The sequence below is a fragment of the Euprymna scolopes genome, chromosome 1 (genome assembly GCF_053919585.1).
Source record: "Euprymna scolopes isolate OS-2025 chromosome 1, ASM5391958v1, whole genome shotgun sequence".
Classification (NCBI taxonomy): Eukaryota; Metazoa; Mollusca; class Cephalopoda; order Sepiida; family Sepiolidae; genus Euprymna; species Euprymna scolopes.
Window position 1 is genome coordinate 24,898,155 of NC_136482.1, and position 19,005 is coordinate 24,917,159.

At 34.9% G+C, this 19,005-nt stretch overlaps 1 protein-coding gene across 1 annotated transcript; it reads left to right on the top strand.

Moving 5' to 3' along the window:
• The first annotated feature begins 9,696 nt into the window (after positions 1-9,696).
• LOC145287765 (uncharacterized) lies at positions 9,697-12,360 on the top strand. Its single transcript, XM_080135617.1, has one exon. The coding sequence runs from the start codon at positions 9,742-9,744 to the stop codon at positions 11,215-11,217; it is 1,476 nt and encodes a 491-aa protein (XP_079991743.1). The 5' UTR covers positions 9,697-9,741; the 3' UTR covers positions 11,218-12,360.
• The last annotated feature ends 6,645 nt before the right edge of the window (positions 12,361-19,005 follow it).

The window sequence follows — 19,005 nt, forward strand, 5'->3', positions numbered from 1 at the left end:
AACCGCGAACAAATGTTAAAAAAAGGAAAAAAAAAGGTGTAAAAGAGGAAAAAAGTTTAGGTAGGAAGACAGGCTCGAACCCGAACCATCGAGTGTAAGGCGGAAAAAAATGCCTGACACGTTACCTCAACGTCAAAATGACACACAGTTGAGTACGGATAAAATTAACCTTTTAAAAACACTTGCATGTGGTTGAAACTAACGTCAACGTTTTCTAGTTCAAACGTGACGTCATTGTCGTAGTAGCAGGAGGAGGGCGAGTTTAGGGTGAAGGAACACCCACATACATACACACACACACACACACATTTTAGCTTTTATATTTATAAATGCCCCCCGCCCTGGTTTAGCTTATATATGACGCGTAAAATTGAAAGGAACAAAAAACAAAACGAACGTGAAAAAATACCAAAGGAAAAAAGGAAAAAAGAAAAAAAGGAAAAAAAACAAAACAAAAAAAAGTTACCGCGTAAAATGCAAATATATTTATTTAAACCTATTTTTTTAATGGAAAAACAAAATTCCAAAAAATAAAACTTACCGTGTATAATTAAAATATGTTTATTAGATTTTATTTATTTATTTTTCTTTGTTTCAATGAAAAAGAAAAAAATGAATCAATAAAACCAGAAAACTGGCCGGGTTTTTTTTTTTTTTAATTGTGGGTTATGTTGGTTTCTTTTTTTTTTTTTGTATGGTTTTCTTTGCTGCCGCTGTTAACCAATTTGAATGTCGTCTGATTCCCATATCGATAGCGTAGTAGTAATTGTGCTAATGAGACTCTCAGAAATGCAATGTAAAGAAATAAATAATGAATAAGTATCTAATCCGAAAATAGGAAATCAGCTCCCCCCCTAGTATGACGTATGAAATCAGTGCAAACATAATAGAAGTAAAAAGACAGTAAATAAAATATTAAAGCGACTAATCGGTGCAAGATTTGAAAAACGCTGGCGGCTGAGTGTTAAAGTTTCTTGTAAAAACTGGAATCCAATGTTAGTTCGTTTCGTTTTAGTAATCCTTCGAATCGCAACCCCCACCCTCTACAAAAAGAGAAAAAATATAAAGTGAGGAAAAAAAGGGAAAAAAAGGAGACATTTATAAAATGGCATAAGTAACCCACAGAATAACTGGAATGTAAAGTCGCGTTTCACCCGACGGAAAAATGCCAATCCATATTTTTTAAGCAACTAAGAACTCAAACTGGTGTTCCTCGTATATTCCCCTGTGGACGCATCTGCAGCGGTGTTAAGTGGTCGTGGGCAGAGTATGAATTGAATAGAGAGAAAAGATTTTACACCTTGCATTTATTCTAACCGATTGTGGCAGTGAACTGTCAGCGAAAACAATATAGAAATGCACGAATATCAAGGAACTGTAAGGGTAGTGCCTATAGCACACCTCAGATCCTGTGCTCAAGTGTGGAGACATCACATTTGAATGTAACGTCATGATTTTTAATTCTTTTAAGATCAAACTTACACGGGAAAAAATGAGTTCATTTTATATATATGTATGTATATATGTATGTATGTATGTATATGTATGTATGTATGTATGTATGTATATACATACATATATATATATATATATATATATATATATATATATATATATATATTGCATTTTTGCAAACGAGAAACAAGTTTATTTATCCCATTAGTATAGAAATTCGGAGTTCTGAAAGCGATAAAGTCATTGAAGGTTGATTCGGCATCATCTCGGCTTTTGAAGCATTTTTCGTGTAGGAAGTTGTCGAGATGCTTGAAAAAGTGATAATCAGTGGGCGAGAGGTTCGATGAATATGGCGGATGAACAGAGTCTCATAGCGCAATTTTTTCAACTTCTGCAGAATCCGTTGATCAACATGCGGGTGGGCGTTGTCACAGAGGGGAATTAATCCCTTCATATATACCAATCTTGGGCATATGGGTTAGAGCTTCTGGTGCATTTCGTCAATTTTTCGGCAGTACTTCTCCATCGTAATCGTTTCGCCCGGATTCAAGAAGCTGTGATTGATGCGACTGGTCGCAAACCACCAACAGTCGCCATAACCTTTTATTGGTGCAATTTCGGCTTCGGGTAGTGTTGGTGAGCTTCTCTGACATTCAACCACTGTGCCGAACATCGCCGATTGCCGTAGAGGATACACTTCTCAACACACGTCACAATCCGCTCGAGAAATGAGTCGTTTTTTGTTGCACAGAAGGAACGTAGAAGACACCTCAAAACGACGATTTTATTTTTTATTACTGTTCAATTCATGTGGCATCCATTTATACTTTTTTTTTACTTCCTTATTTGCTTTAAATGGCGAACGACTGTTGAGTGGTCGACCTCGAATTCAACAGCAACTTTTCGTGTGGTTTTACGTGGATCGGCTTCAATTAAGGCTTTCAAATGTTCGTTATCAATGGCAGTCGGCCGGTCGCGACCGGCTTCATCTGCGACATTCTCGTCACCATTGCGAAATTTCTCGAACCACCGTTGTCCCACACATTCGTTAGTGGTTCCTGGGCCAGACGCATCATTGATATCACAAGCTGTCTCGGCAGCCTTTCGGCCTAGTTTGAACTGAAACAAAAAACTCGTGCGGGTTTTACTTTTTTTCCATGCTGTTGAAACGCCTGCAAAAAAATGAATGAAGAGATTGAAAACGGTAACGAATTAACACGATTCAACAGAGCGAAACCCGCGCTTCAAAACGACATATAACATGGCTATATATATATATATATATATATATATATATATATATATATATATATATATATATATCAATGAATTAATTCAGAAATCATATATAAAAGTAACATATGTGAGAAAACAATATTGTTTTTACACCTAATATATAAATTAAGATAATTTCCGACAAAAAAAAACAAGGTCTCATAAAAAGCAAAATTGGTTTTAATTAAAAAATAACAACCGTTTCTTCATAGCTACACAATCAGAGCATTGCTGAGAAAAGTCTAAATCTTCAGATTAACAGAAAAAAACGACTTACTGCTGAGCATTTACGCTAAAACATCTATTTTCTTCAATATGCGAAATGAATAATCTCCATGACTCGCCATGTTTTAACTTTTTAAATGTCGACGGCGGTAAACATGTTGAACATATCATCAGAGATATATGCTAGTGACTGTATTCTTTCTTTTTCTCCCTTTCTTGTTGATATGTATGCATATCTCTCTCTCTCTCTCTCTCTCTCTCTCTCTCTCTCTCTCTCTCTCTCTCTCTCGTTTTTCACCACGAGGAAAGATTTATAACTCAGTTGGAATTTGGACACGAAATGTTCGACTTGCCGGAAACATATGCATTCCAGCTCAACTTTTGACTTCTTAAAATGCTTCTTCAAATATTAAAATATAAAAATGTATTCTTTAATAAACAATTGTTGTTCACTAATTTCAAAGGGTGTCAACTTCCAGCACAAAACCTCACAATCAAGACAATTAATTCTCAGGAGAAAATTAATTCTTGGAAGAAAACCCTACCATTAATGACTCCGAAAACTTGAAGTGTAGACCTATTAAGCAAACGCAGTAAACGTTATATTAACCCATTGATGTAAAAGGGATATTTTTATCACTGTTATATCGTTTATCCCCTGGGAAGCTTGTTGCTGTGCCCAGGACACAACAACTGTTACAAAAATGTCCCCACGACACGGACACATCATTTAATAAGTGTAATAGCTTTTAAACGAATATAAAATGTATGAGCACTTTCGCAGAACACGCTTAAGGAAGTATTGTAAGTGGTGAGTGTAGAAGATATGTTTAGGAAACGTTCGGTTGTTTTCATATTGGGGGTGTAGAGGGAGGAGAAAATCGAGATCATTTTATTATAGATACATAATTGTTATCAAATACATTTAAATTTTACATAAGGCCAGCAAAAGGAGCATCCCGGATGATAAGCATTCTGGCCAACAAAATAATTGGGCAGTATCGTTGGAATTTCCCACTACGAGTGCCACAGGCATGTTAGTACAGTCGGGGAAACAGATAACAAGGAAGGAATTCCAAAGTCTAGCAGTTCAGTTAGAAGAAAAAACTGTTGAAGTCGGTTTTCCGGCATTGCGAAAACCTCTGCAATGAAGATGGGTGATTTTGCTGCTGGTCAGATTTGTCGAGGAGTGTTTATGTCAACAGGATATCAATGCTTTGAGTTTATATGAGCACAAATTAAATTATCTACAAAACAAGCACGGGGACGCAATATTGCAGTAATTGGACAAGAGTTAGAGCTTGGTTGACAGTGCAGAACCTATTTGTTGGGAGACGTCTTATCTAATAGAAACTATTAATTAAGGCACCAGCCCAAATATGTGAATGCATGGGTTAAAATGCTTTGGTAGGAGGTGGAGGACAGTGACAGGTATGAGTATTTTTCTAGTGCGGTAGAAGGAGCCCAATAGTCTTGGCTGGCTATTAGGTTATTGTTGTTTCAGTGGAGGTGTGTGCTCTCCCGAGTGCCGTTCTCGTGTTTGAACTTTGGTCGACTATTGTGTTTTGGCTGCGCATAAAAAATAGTGTGCGTGAGCTTATAACAATTTCCTTTTGATCTGTGTGGAATTTGGTTGGGTAGGATTAATATTGTTATAGACTGAGGGAGATTTTCCTTTTCTGAATAGCGTTAATGAACATAAAGGTGTATGCTGGTTATTCCACTGCGTTTTTTTTTTTTTTTTCGAATTCGGGATAGGTTGAAGGTCGGTTTGCATTAGGACGAGAAATGGACGTTAATAATATCAAACGAACAGACTTTCTATGTTTTCAGCTGTTTAGTGTATTCAAAAGAGTTTTCATTTGGTTTTGTTTTTCTTTTAGTATGGTTGACATCTAATATTTGTTTAGTTAGTTGGGGCTTTTATGGGTTTTATTTGGTTAGGGCGCCAAAATTTGAGGACAATGTTAGATTCATTTTGAAGAAAGATTGTTTTGTGATGGATGCTATGTAGTTCTACTGTAACAGATATGACTGGAGAAGATGAACGTGTAAAAATATGTAAGGAAAGATAAAACGTAAGAAGGGAAAGATACAAAAAAGAAAAGAAAAATGCAAAGAAAGAAAATAAAGAAATGGGAAGAAAGAAATCGAAGCAGATAAAGAAAGAAAGAAAGAAAGAAAGAAAAGAAAAGAAAAAGAAAACAAAGAAAGAGATAAATACAAAAAAGAAAACAAATAAATAAAACAAAGAGAGAAAGAGAAAAGGAGAAAGAAAGAAAACAAAACGAAAGACAAAGAAAGAAAAAGGAAAGAAATGAAAAAGGAAGAAAGGCAAATAAAGAAAAGAATTGATGAAACAAAAAAATTAATTTTTAAAGTCTGTTGTTGTTGTTGTTGTTGTTGTTGTTGTTGTTGTTGTTCCTCCTCCTCCTCCTCCTCCTCCTCCGTTCAAGAAACTCTATACAATGCCCTTCGTCAACCCCAACCTTAACCCTAACCGTTCATTAATCGATCCCTCGCAATTAAACTGAAATTCGTTATTATACTAAATTTGCATCAAGCGGTGATTTATCCCAAGGTTTCCCCCTCTTTATTTTAACTTCACAAAATACATACTAAAATATTCCTGCTTAAGTTAGACTTAGGCGAAAAAATAACTTTTCTTGGTAGTTTAAGATCACCGTAAGAATTGATAAATTTAGTTTTAAAACTATCTCTATCATCTTTTGAAAACTTAATATATCTGATTATACGGGTAATGCACTAAACATTGATGCTATCGTTTTTTTTCTTCCCTTTGCAAAACTCAATCCTGTTAGAAAACAAAAACAGCCATTTTCGTCTACTAAACAAACAGATCAATCATGAATATATATATATATATATATATATATATATATATATATATAAACTTTTACCAAAATGACTGGATTTTAGAATTAAATAACCCGAAAAATTGTTGATATGCCTTAAAACAAAACAACCAAATCAAACACCACGAATAAATACTTGTAAATATTAGGAAATTCAAACATAAAAACTTTTACCAAAATGAAAAGGGTTGATATGCCATAAAACAAACAAAAACAACCCAAATACCATAAATAAATACTTGAAGATACATAAAACATATTTCCTAAATTACTGGATTCGTCATTAAATAATCCGAAAGGGTTGATATGTCGTAAAACAAAAGCAATCAAACTAAACTAACCCTTTGTGTCTAGCTGAATCCACTGTGAAAAATTTCCCCCACTCTTTATCTAAGCCTAAATCAAAACGTAGATTCCATGAACAAAGCTTCTTTCTTAGAACTGAACGCCTGTGGAACTCTGTTCCGTCTGCCTGCTTCCCACCTGACTACAACTTGGATGTCTTCAAGTCCAACGTTAACAAATTCCTAATGAACCACCCCCTTAAGTAAACACTTCATCAAATCTCCACATTAACGTAATGTACTTGCAATAACCCTTATCCCTGAGTGGCTTCCGGGCCTTGATAAGTGGTGACAACTGTGTAAAAAAAAAAAAGGCTCTCTGATTCATACGGCTGCAGTAGTCTTATCCTGAAATGTTGTTAGCGGCTAAATATGGCTTAGAAAGATTTTCATTGACTTCATTGGTTGGGCCGTTGATTAATTTTCATAAAGATGATGGCGTACATCACAACCTTCGCGATTTCTATTCGGCTGGCAACTTTCGGCCCGCTATCGCAATTATTTGAATAATAATATCGACAGCCATTATTCGGAACTTTTGTTAGTGTATTTTTAGATATTTTTTTATTTACAAATGAGTCACCATTTATTAAGGCTAAACAATCTCGAGGATAATAGCTAATGAGATGAATAAATCGTCAGTTGAATGATGATGAGTATTATGAGAGGATTGAAGTGATGAAATATAGAGACAGTTTATAAGTGTTTATTGACAGTGGGCTAAAGTTTACAAATGTCAACGAAAAAACAAAATTTGAATTTTTCTGTAAAAATGGAAACTGAATGAAACTGAAACGAATTACAAAATGGGCACGTTCAAAAAAAATTGCATAAACATGCCGAGAAATACTTTCTAATATATTTTTTCGAAATATTTTTATACTTCAATTAAAGTTTTTAAATATTTTTATATTTCAATTAAACTTTAAAAATGTTTTTATACTTCCATTAAAGTTTTAAAATATGTTTTACTTCAATTAAAGTTTTAAAATATTTTTATACTTCAATTAAAGTTTTAAAATATTTTTATACTTCAATTAAAGTTTTAAAATGTTTTTATACTTCAACTAAAGTTTTAAATAGATTTATACTTCAATTAAAGTGTTAAAATATTTTTATACTTCAATTAAAGTTTTAAAATATTTTATACTTCAAGTTTTCAAATGTTTTTATACTTCAATTAAAGTTTTAAAATGTTTTATACTTCAATTAAAGTTTTAGAATGTTTTTATATTTCAAGTTTTAAATTTTGAATAATAATTACACAAGACTTTTTTTAATAAAATATTTTTGAAATAATTACACATTTTTACTTCGCTTCATTACTTATTGTTTACAATTCAGTATGCTTTTTTATATAAAACGGAAACTTTATGTACTGATTATGTATTTCGATTCAGTGCCAATTACTGTCCGTTTTTATCTAAAACTCGAAATCAGACGGACATTTTGTTTTTTCGCCGCAATTTTTTAACATTGCCGGTATTGGGTTGTAGACCTTAACTAAAAAAGAACTTGGGTCAACATTTTCTATTGATATTGCGTCATTCACGCGTGAAAAGCGAAATGTTTTCGAAGAAAAGTAAGAAGTTGTGAGGGTGTGATTTTTTAGTCATCTAAACGATCAAAGTAGAACTTTGTAGAAATCAGTTGCATATACTTCTTTCATTAAGTTTTTTTTATTATTTTTTTAGATGAGAATTGATAATCTGGATTATTTGGATTATTCCGACTCCTTTAAGTGCCCGTAGCGTAAAGTACTAAGTAAATTAGGTTCTAAAGTGACATTCTTCTGGAAATCGAAGGTTCAATCCTCACTGCGGAGGGGGGGTATACTTAGAATGTAATTTCGAATTACTTAACATTTCTACCTTGACATAAATGAGAGAACGAGGGCATGTTACTCTCGTGGATTAAATAAATGGTTCTGTTCAAAATTCAGTACATATTCTTGAATTCGACAAAAATGTTCCCGAGTTGGGCAAGATAATAAGAAGGTCGGAGGTTACATCGTCCGAAACGTTACGAGAATAACATTCAAGATAAGAACAGTAGTCTTAGTAATCGAAGTAACACAACCTTCTTCCATATAAATAAATATTAATTTCAACTTTTGCTGAGTTTTGAACAAATAATTGTCATTTTAGTTCCCAGTTTTCTCGAAAAATCTGATTCATTCAGTTTATTATGTTTATTAGGATGATAAAGGTGCAACATTATCAGGTATTTGTTAAGGGTCGCGGCTAGTGCAGAATGCGTGAAAAACTTTTGTACATATATTAAAAAATCTTTTTATCTTGTTTTTGTTGTTGTTTCTGTTATTAAAACTCATACGACATCAGGTCAAATTCGTTTGTCATCTTGTTTTGATTTTCATTATTATAATGTTGGTATATTTCAGGCATGTTTTTGATTTCAATTTTACATATGTAATACTAATTTGATTTTTAACTCGAAATGATTCCTCATTTTTATTATATTTCTCCTAGCCTGTCTGTTTGTCCGTTCCATTTTTTTCTTGGAAACTATTAGGTTTATCTGATTGAAATTTTGTATGGACTTTTATTGTGATAAGGTGTCGCGAACTAAATTTTATAGCATCCGTTGAATGCACAATTAGTGATTAATATGGATTAATATGTATTAGTATTTAATTAAAACCAAGCAAACAGTCAACCATGAATTTGGAATAAAGCACCCATCTACTCGTTTTTAACGAGAAAAACTTTTAGTTTATTAATATTTAATAAAAGCAACAATAGAATACCGTTTTTAATGTCTATATACAGATTAGTTTGACCTTCTGCTCTGGCCGCAATTGTTAACGATTACCCATCTTTAAAATCGGACGATGAATAGAATGAAATGAAAGACGAACGGACAATAAAAAAGTGGAAATTCTTTACGATGAATATCGGACACGCAACAAGATTAACTTTTTAGTTCTATTCATCCCAACTTAGGCACTCTGCAACTAAGATGTAACAGGCCGCTGTGAATTAATGGTTAGATATATATGAGCATTCTAATTGGGAAGCGTAATGCAGATGTGCCTAGATCATATATAGCCTGGAAAAAAAGTACTAGATGCATATTCACGGGAAACACCAGTCACAAAAACCACCCGGCGCTTCCGGCTAAACTGACTCGAAGTACCAACACGCTTGTAAATAATTGGAATCACAACAAAATGTTGCATCAATATCTTTACTTTGTTTTTCATGTGAACAACACTACGGGGAGTTCTGCAGCGAGATGATTGTTCACATTATATTTAAATTTCTGCATGTTGGTACAGTCGTGGAAAGGGAAGTGGTTCGAGGAAAGAATGTATTTGAGTAAAAAATGTTATTGATATGAAATGCATTATGAGTTGTTTTTTTTGGGGGGGGGTCAAATACTCAAAGGAAGAATAAACAAAGCGAGGTAAGTTGATGAAACATGATAACCCCTTTTTTAAATATAAATATGGAAGATTCCAAATCTTTGGAATATATATATAAAAGACATTCGAGCTTTGCTAACCATATTATACGGATTTGCTATTAGAGTGTTGGTATTTAGCAATGGGAAATACTTCGTCGACCCCACGAATTGAAACCGAGGAGAAGTCTGTTAAAGGATTACTTTCAATTGGGGATCTTGCCAATCGAGATCTCGCTATTGAGAACCTGGTTTTTGCGGGCGGTTCCACTGAGGCTTTCTCCTATGCGGGAGCCGTGCGAGTTCTTGAAAGACTTCACATCCTACCACAAGCGAAACGATTTGCTGGCGTTGGCACCGGTGCAATTATAGCGGCTTTTTGCTCCTTCGGTTTCTCGTCTAAAGAAATCCAAATAGCTTTATGCACTCGTCCGGATGATTTGCACGTGGATAACATTGCTGAAGATGGGTGGAATTTTGGAGCCAAATTTAAGGAATGGTTTAGTCAGCACCTGGAACTGAAATCTATAGATTCTGAAATGAACTTTCGGCAATTATTTGAAAATACTGGCAAAGAACTTTGTATTGTCGTGACGAATATTGATAAGTTAACGACGGAATATTGTCACCTGAAAACCACCCCAGATCTGCCAATTAAGATCGCCGTGTTCATGTCCATTTGTACACCCGGAGTCTTTCCACCAGTAAAAATTAAGCATGGAACGAAAAACTACCATTATGCGAGTGGTGGGCTTATGTGTAATTATCCTGTCCATTGTTTCGATGGTCGGTTGCTTTCCATGAGACCTGAAGATTCTCTTCTAGATCTGTTGGAATCTCCTGATGTCTACCATTCGCGTGACAAGGTATTCGATGGCAGAAACGAACGCACGCTGGGTTTCTTTCGCTTTGATGGATCCGAAGAAATCCACTACAAAGAATTTGTCAATCGTCTACTTTATGCCGGAGCCAACCTGAACAAGCCTAATACGACTCTTGGAGAAAGGTATGAAACCGCTTCCAAAACCCGATCTTCTCTCGTGGAGCAATTCTCTTTATTCCGCAAAACCAGTACAAACATGTTATTCATGGCTGATGAAATGGAGAACAAAGATAAAATTTCTATCGATTCTTTCGCAGAAAAAATCTTTGCATCCGACTCGCTTTGTCGGGATTTTATTTCATTGTTTCCTGAATTTGACGGCGATCCAGACTATTTTATGGACTTTCTCGCCAGCCTCTCTGATAGCGATTGTCATTTTCCGCTTGCTTCTCTCAAAGACTTTCTCCAAGGCAAACTTATGTCCTTATTGAATGACTATTCCGATCATTCCGAGATCAAGTTAAATAATTCCGTGACCTACTTTAAAATGGTGTTCAATGCACTGCCTCTTTCTGGGATGAATATATCAGAATCCGATTACAGCCGATCTGTCGGTATACTAAGCGGCCATGTTAGAAGTTACTCTGACGTCTGTTTAGAAGCTGACGATAAAGCTTTTCTTTTTCGTCAAGGCTGGAATGCGACCGTCGCTTACTTCCGTCAAATTTATAAGCCACCCACCTTAAAATCTGAACTGATCGCAGACCCCAATGTTGTACTTGTTGAACAAGAGTAATATTTATGAACCCTCTGTTCATCGTCGTATAACTCGTTTTAGTTAACTACTTGATATTCCATATTTAATTTCTTTTGCATTTAAGACTGTTTCAAATGAAGCCGTTAAAAATTTTATCTTGATGGGGGTGGGGCTGTAAATCGCATTGGTTGCGTATTACTGAGTTGTCACAAACCCCGTTTGGTATACGAGTAAAAGGGTTTAGCTTAAGGCAAATCGTTATCAGTTCCATTTGGTACGAGGAAGAAAATCGCAGAATTGTTTTGGTCGAGTTTATGATGCTTTTTGATAAATCCAACCTTAAACTGAAGGAATATACTAAAAAATATATAAAACGCTATTTTAAAATTTTGAAATGGATTATGCGTGATTTTTGTACAATAAAATAACTTTTCTTTGTCATGCTAAACTGCATTTGCGCCAATGGTTGTTCCGTTTAGATCGTTTTTGCTTCTAACACAAATCGATTCTCTTAATTCGGGCTTTAAAAATATTTTGAATTTAAAGTCTCTTGTATTCTAAATTTTATTTTAATATTCTTGGCTAATTTTCTTAATTAGCCAAACTTTAAAAATAAAGCAACTTGTTAAAGATTCTCTAGCGTTGTATAAACTGCTTTCCTTGCGTTTCATTTGGCATGTGACGATAAAGGTTTCCCTACTGTCGTCGTATTCATGTCGCTATGTACAATGGGAGTCTTTCCACCAGTAAAAATTCAGCATGGAACCAAAATTTTTGCAATATTTAAGCCATAATCGTTTTTTTTTTTTTTTTTTTTTTATAATCTGGTTTGATTACATATTTGATAAATTTCTTTAAATTTAATGATCTGAACTTGCAGGTCTGTTCTTCCAGTAGTCGTGTTTCTAATGTGACAATGCTCAGTGAAAATTAGGAGCGTCTTGCAGAATATACTGATTCTATCTATATATCTATAAAAGTGAACGTGTCTATACATTTCCCTACGCAATAACTGTCAATTTTTAGTCTACAGACTCGAAATTTGATATACAGGGTACTGAGATTTGGAAATCGATGTGATCGGTTTTTGGACAGAAATTTGTCGATTAAGGGGTCAAAGTTCAACGATTTGACCTTTGAGAACTCTACCAAACTCCTCCGACAATTTTGGGTCTACACACTTGAAATTTTAGATATAGGTTCCTTGAACATGAATCTAACTTAATAACTTGATTTGAGCCCAAAACAAATTTTAAGGTGTCATAATAGGGGTCAGTTTTAAAAGAGACCTCTGCGGTCTCTTCCAAATTACTCAAACAATTTTTGGTCTAAATATTTTAAATTTTACATAAAGGGTATTTAGAGATAGAGCAGGCTTTTTCATCGGTTTGGGTCAAATTTTTAGTTATCAATATATAAATGTATGTATGCTTGCATGTCTGCCTTAAACTTTCAATAGAGGCGACTGATTTTACTAAGATCAGTATTGTTTTAAAGTTCGACCTTTCATACGACAAATATCGAAAAATTGGCTAAAAACATTATCTTCCCCTTCAACTAGGCTCTTTTCTACAGGGGAGGGGGTTACTTTTTTTCGCCGAAATTTTTTAAAGTTATCCTCTCCTTTAGATCGTCTAGCCTTAATTTTAAATGTTGACCACCGGTTTGGCGGTGGTTGTAACAGCATAAACGTTAGGTTTTACCCCGTTCTTTCCTCCTTTGCGGTATGGATTCGAGCCTGCCTTCCTACTACCACTTTTTTTTTTTTTTTTTGCTCAGCATACACATCCAAACACCCAGGCAACGCCGGGATGAAATGCTAGTATATCTATAAATGTGTGCGCACGCGCACACAACAGCTGTCAATTTTTAGTCTATAGACTCGAAATTTGATATACAGGGTACTGAGATTTGCAAAAATCATTGTAGTCCGTTTTCGGACAGAAATTTGGCTGTTAAAGGATCAAAGTTCAACGATTTGACCTTTGAGAACTATACCAAACTCCGACAATTTTGGATATAAACACTTGAAATTTTAGATATAGGTTCCTTGGACATGGATCTAACTTTTTTTTTTTTTTTTTTTTTGCTCAACCTACGCCTGGGCAACGCCGGGCTGAAATGCTAGTTACGTATATAAAACTAAAGCTATTTAAAAAAGAATTTTAAATGCTTGTTTCCTTTAAAATCTTAAGTCGGTCCTTAAAATAAAATGTAAATACTGATGTGATTTGTTTTCTCAATCCTTTGCTCCAAATACAAAATTGCATTGCTATATAGTCTTGATAAATAAAGTTTGAAATGCCATTAATTATTCTGGAAGCCACAATTAACTTCCTTTGTTCTCTATAAAATTAATCCTATATTTCCCACCCACCCTTCTCATTATATATAAGCCGCTCAATGTCTGTATTAACAATTTCCATGTGTATATCTTGTCTGGCCGTTTTTTAATACCATATCATTTGGGGGGGGGGAATTCTCTTCGAATAGTTATTTAAATCTAGAATCGTCAAAAATGGAACATTTTATAGTTCACCTCAAACAAAACCTATTATCACTTCGAACGTAGTTACTACTTGACATCCAGTCCAGCATACAACTGGAGAGTTGAACGAGATGCCTGTTCACATTACATTTAAATTTCTGTAGATTAGTATAGGGAGGAAATTCAGTCTAGCAGTCGGAGTATAAAGATTTTTTTTTTTTTTTTTTTTTTTGTCAAAGACTAAAACTAGTAAGAAAATCACGTGACAATGTTACATGCCTAGGTGAATGTTTATATATATTTCTCCGATGAGAGTAATTTTCTAGCACAGTAGAGGAAGTCCACCTACTTTACAGCAGCCTTAAATTTTTTAATGTATTTTTTTTTTCTGTTCAGTTTTATTTTTATCTTAAATTTTTAAACTTCTATTTTCGTTGTAAGGCTTGCTGTACCAAGTTCGAATCCAGTTTGTGCTACAAAAACACTTTTACTTAGGAATGTTGGTAACCTTCACGTGGGTACCCAATGTCTTTCTAGAATACTTTTAACACGATATCGGGGGTAGGGGCGAATGCCAATGATGGTAGTTGTTCATCATTGGTTCGTTCATTTTGGAGAAGATGATTATTTTGGTATTCGTTTCCCTCGATATCGTTCTAGTTAAACGTTTTTCTGGAAAAACGTTGGGTACTTACGGGAGGGACCACGTGAAGATTGACTATCCCTAAGTGTTTCTCTGGCACAAACTAGATTTGAACTTTGTACAACCAGGCTTTCAGTCCGTGTCGTTAACCACTTAGCCATAATTACTTCAAATGGAGTAATGCATTTCTTAGCCCAACATAAAACCGCCGATATCGGCCAATGTCAAATTGGATTTCTCACTCTATAGTATTACTAATATCTTAATTACAAAAGTATTTGTTCAGTTCTTAAATACATAAATCATGACTATATTCAAAGTATAGTCATTATCTACATTTATGATTTGCAGACTCAAGACACAGACATGGTTCGAACCCTGGATATTAGTAAATATATATATATATATATATATATATATATAATATATATATATATTATAATAAACACACACGCTTGTGTATTGATATCATAAGTAAAAAAAAAAAAAAAAAAAAAAAAAAAAAAAAAAAAAAACGTTCTACTTATTTAAAAAAATATAAGACTTTGTTATGTCGGTTGTGGAATTACATTCGTCTGCAAAAGATCTAGCATATTCTTTTAGGAATTCATTTTAATCAATTCTCTTAGTTTTTTTTTTTTTTTTTTTTTTTTTTATATGATGATCATCTTTAACTATTACGTAATTATATTCATACAGATATTCTAGATTTATACTTGAGTAATATTTGCGTAAAAGTTATAGTAAACAAACCTCTTTCTATATATATTTACAAAAGTGAATTTTTTTTAATGAAATTTGCCAAGTGATACCAAATGACGGCATTACGAATATGCATATGTAACGTAGTAGCTATTGCTTAATGTTTTAATTTTTAGCTTTGCAGCAAACATGTTTTTATATCTCTGGCATTAACGTAAAAAAAAAACACGTTTATGTTAACGTCATAGGAAAAAATTAAATCGTAAGGTAAATGTTTCGATTCTCTGTGGCGCACGGGTCATTTTTGTTAATTTAACTTTTTAAATCACACGCACACGCGCGTGCGCAATGCCGGGCAGCCCACCACTATATCTATGCACCCCTTGAGCTGACTTGCTAACTGATAAATAGAAGACCTTGGTCAATGTAGGGGCAACCCTGCATACCAATTGTCACTATCCAGCTCCTCTACTCCCCAGGGAGTTGGTTCCCATTTCCCCTTCACTCCTCACATAAAAAAATCGGCCTAATTTGCTCGGTGAGGGAGCAAAATAAGTACCCCATATATATCGCTTAAAACTGAACACCTCACCTGGGCGGGGGGGGGGCAGTTTAAGAGGGGGACCTTTTGGTCAAGATTAAAGTGTAGTATCTGTTCCGGTAGATGCGGCAATCTTCTGGTCCATGTAGGATCAACCTTACATACCAGTGTGCAAATCACTATCCAGCTCCCATTTCCCACCTCTCGGGAGCTGGTCCCCTCTCTTTCTCTTTCTCTCTCTTTCTCTTTCTCTTGCTCTTTCTCTCTCAAAAAACGGCCTTGTGCCTAATTTGCTCAGTGGGGAAGCAAATAAATACAATAAACATCGCTTAAAACGCGTGTGACTCCCTTTGTCTGCGTGAGTTCGTTCCCTATGGACTGCAGAATGGATGGGTTATTTCTTAACTTCACACAAATGTATTTAGTGTCTGGGAGTATTGTTTTATATCGGAATACCACCGATAAATATCGAACTTCGATAGTTGAAGAAAATCTGATTAAAGAAACAGTTCAATTTAGACCAAAGTTAACGCTCTTCTTTGATGTTAGGCTGTAGTCTAACATCACAAATGCATTCGAGAAGTTTTATCACCGCACAAGCGAAAGGGTCTGATGTATAAAATCAACCGTAGGTTATTTGAATATTTCTGTTTAGCAAACAATTGAACCATGATACTTGTACTTTTGTATTTTAAACTTTAATTCAAGCCATTATATAAGTTAATTTTATAAAATCAACTGTAAGTTCTCTATAGTGCAATGTAGACTACAATGTATGGTGGACTGTCACTGCTGGGAAGCATGTGAAGCTTTCTCCTGGTGTACCGCGGTGGGTTCCTGACGAGAGCAGGGAATTAATCTATTTAATTGAAAAATGAGTACCTTCACCGATTTCAATTACAATAAAAGTAGTTGGAGAAAAGAGTAATTTTTTTTTTTTAATGTATTGCCTTTATTTTTCTGGGGTTTTTTTTTTTTTTACATAGGCATCACCACATTATCAAGGCCAAGAGGCCACTCAAGGATAAGGGTTAAAGAGTGTACAGTAGAAATTGGACATTATAGTAATCATTAGTAATGAAAATTTGGTAAATTTGATAACTTATATGGTACGGCTCATCAAGAACTTATTTACGTTAGACTTGAACACAACCATATTGTAGTCAGCAGGAAAACGGAAGACAATTCCACAGGCGTGCACTTCTAAGAAAGAAGCTTTGTTCATGGAATCTACGTTTAGGTTTAGGCACAGATAAAGAGTGGGGGGAATTATTGATAGTGTTTACAGCTAGACGAGTGTTTCTTGTGAAAGTTTGGCGAGGGGGGACCATAGACTGAAGCTCAGTCGAACACCTTCCATGAAAATAACGATACATCAGAGACAAACTCGCAACATCTCTTCTGTGAGATAGAGGTTGCAAGGAAGAGAAAAGGACATCTCCTACGAGGCTACGAAGTCTATTTTGAACTCTATCAAGGCAGGCCAAGTCCTTTCTAGCAGCTCCTGCCCAGATGTGGCAACAGTATTCCATCCTTGGACGTACCTGGCTCTTATATAGATAGAGAATAGCATCAGCAGTGAGATATCTACCGGATCGATAGAAAGATCCCACCATTTTTCCAGCGGCCTTGGCAACAGATTTGATGTAAGTGTTCCATTTAAGATCAGGAGTAATGGTCAAGCCCAGAAGCTTGTCAAAACTTGAGGCCTCCTGAAGATGAGAGCCATTCATTTCAATTGATGCCAGATGTGGATCAGAATGTTGATGATGTAAAGAGAGAAGCTTGGTTTTAGATGCATTAAAAGTAACCAGCCACTCCTTACCCCATTGTACTACGTGCTCAAGATCAGAGGAGAGAGAATTGGAGAGAACTTGGTCGTTTACTGTCTTATTGGATGGACATTTTTTGACTTATCATTTTCGGGGAACTTTTGCCTTCAATTGGATATGGAATGAAAATCTACTAGAATGTTTAAACACGTACATATCTCTTTAACATGTGTATAAAGTGATTTTTCTCCGTTTGTGAGAAACTGTCAAGTTTTAGTCAAGACTTTAAACTTGATATATGGGTGACTTGCACTTGTGAAACAAATTCGATTTGGATTTTAGCTTGTAAAAATTGCTAAGGATTAAAAATTTAAAAATAGAATATACTTGGCAAGTGTATATAGTTATTGGCTAAACAATTTTTTTTTTTTTTTTTTTTTTTTTTTTTTTAACACTTTATATGCATATTGACATGGCTCAGAGGGTAACAAATAAGGCTTGAGAGCTGTGTGTTGGTTTCGATTCTAGCTTGTGCATAATTTTTTTTTTTTTTTTTTTTATATAAATTTTGAAATCACTACTATATATTGTGTGCGAAATAGTACTAACCTATTCGAGTTTAACCAGTTTCCTCCTTTGGAGGACGTTTCATAGGAGTATGAAATTTACAAGTGGTATATTCCATTAGGGGAGATGACGACGTTAGGTTTTGTTGTTTTGTTTTTTTTTTGTTTTTTGTTTTTTTGTAACTCTTGCAAGGTGGTGTCAACATCCTGGAATTCCCAAATTGGTCACCCATTTTAGTAATAACCAGGTTCAACGTTGCTTAACTTTACTGATCTGACGTGGGAGGTGTAAGGAAGTCAGAACAGCAGAGTTTATTGGCCAAATAAAGAATTTAATGGATAAGTGTTGTCTATAGGGACAATAAATGCCCAGTTTGATGTTGGTGTGGGAACTGTATACAATTATTCACAAGGAACTGAAGATGTGGAAGACTTGTGCAAAATTTATCTCGAGTCTCCATTCTTGTCACAAACTATTTGACCAAGATGGGCATTAAAACATTTCCTCACCATCCCTACGGTCATCGATATGTTCACACACGAGGACTTCCATGAGACCTTCCAGAAGTTGTTGGAACGGTATAACAAGTACATTGCAGCCAGAGGCGATTACTTCGAAAGGGACTAGTTTCATGCATGTACTATCAATAAAAGTGCCCATTCAAAAAACGTCTGGAAACTTATTGAAGGCACTTTGTAAGACTCCTCCAAGAGAAAAAAACTAAGTTCATTCAATAAATAAAGCGATTTTTTGGTGTAAGGACTTCTAATGCAGATTGAAGTTTTTGTTTCTTTTTAATTTTTTGGTTTTACTTGTTTTTCAAGGTTATCTGCTGGGACATCACATAAAATTGTCCATGCTGACCTTGGCTACTCAGAGATCAGTTGGATGTCAAAGATGCTTACTGCAGAGCACAAACGGAGATGGGTCGAATAGTTCCAGCTGTGTCTCTCCCGCTATGAGAAGGATTGAGATGAGTTTCTAAAGAAGCTGGTAACATGTGACAAGACATGGGTTTGGCACTATAAGCCTGAGTCCAAGCAGCAGTCTATGGAAACTCTCCAATGAAGTTCAAGTCCCAGCAGTCCATAAAGGTGATGCTCATGGTTTTTTG

Excerpts from the sequence above, each read along its gene's own strand:
- LOC145287765 (XM_080135617.1), top strand. The coding sequence starts at position 9,742 with ATGGGAAATACTTCGTCGACCCCACGAATTGAAACCGAGGAGAAGTCT.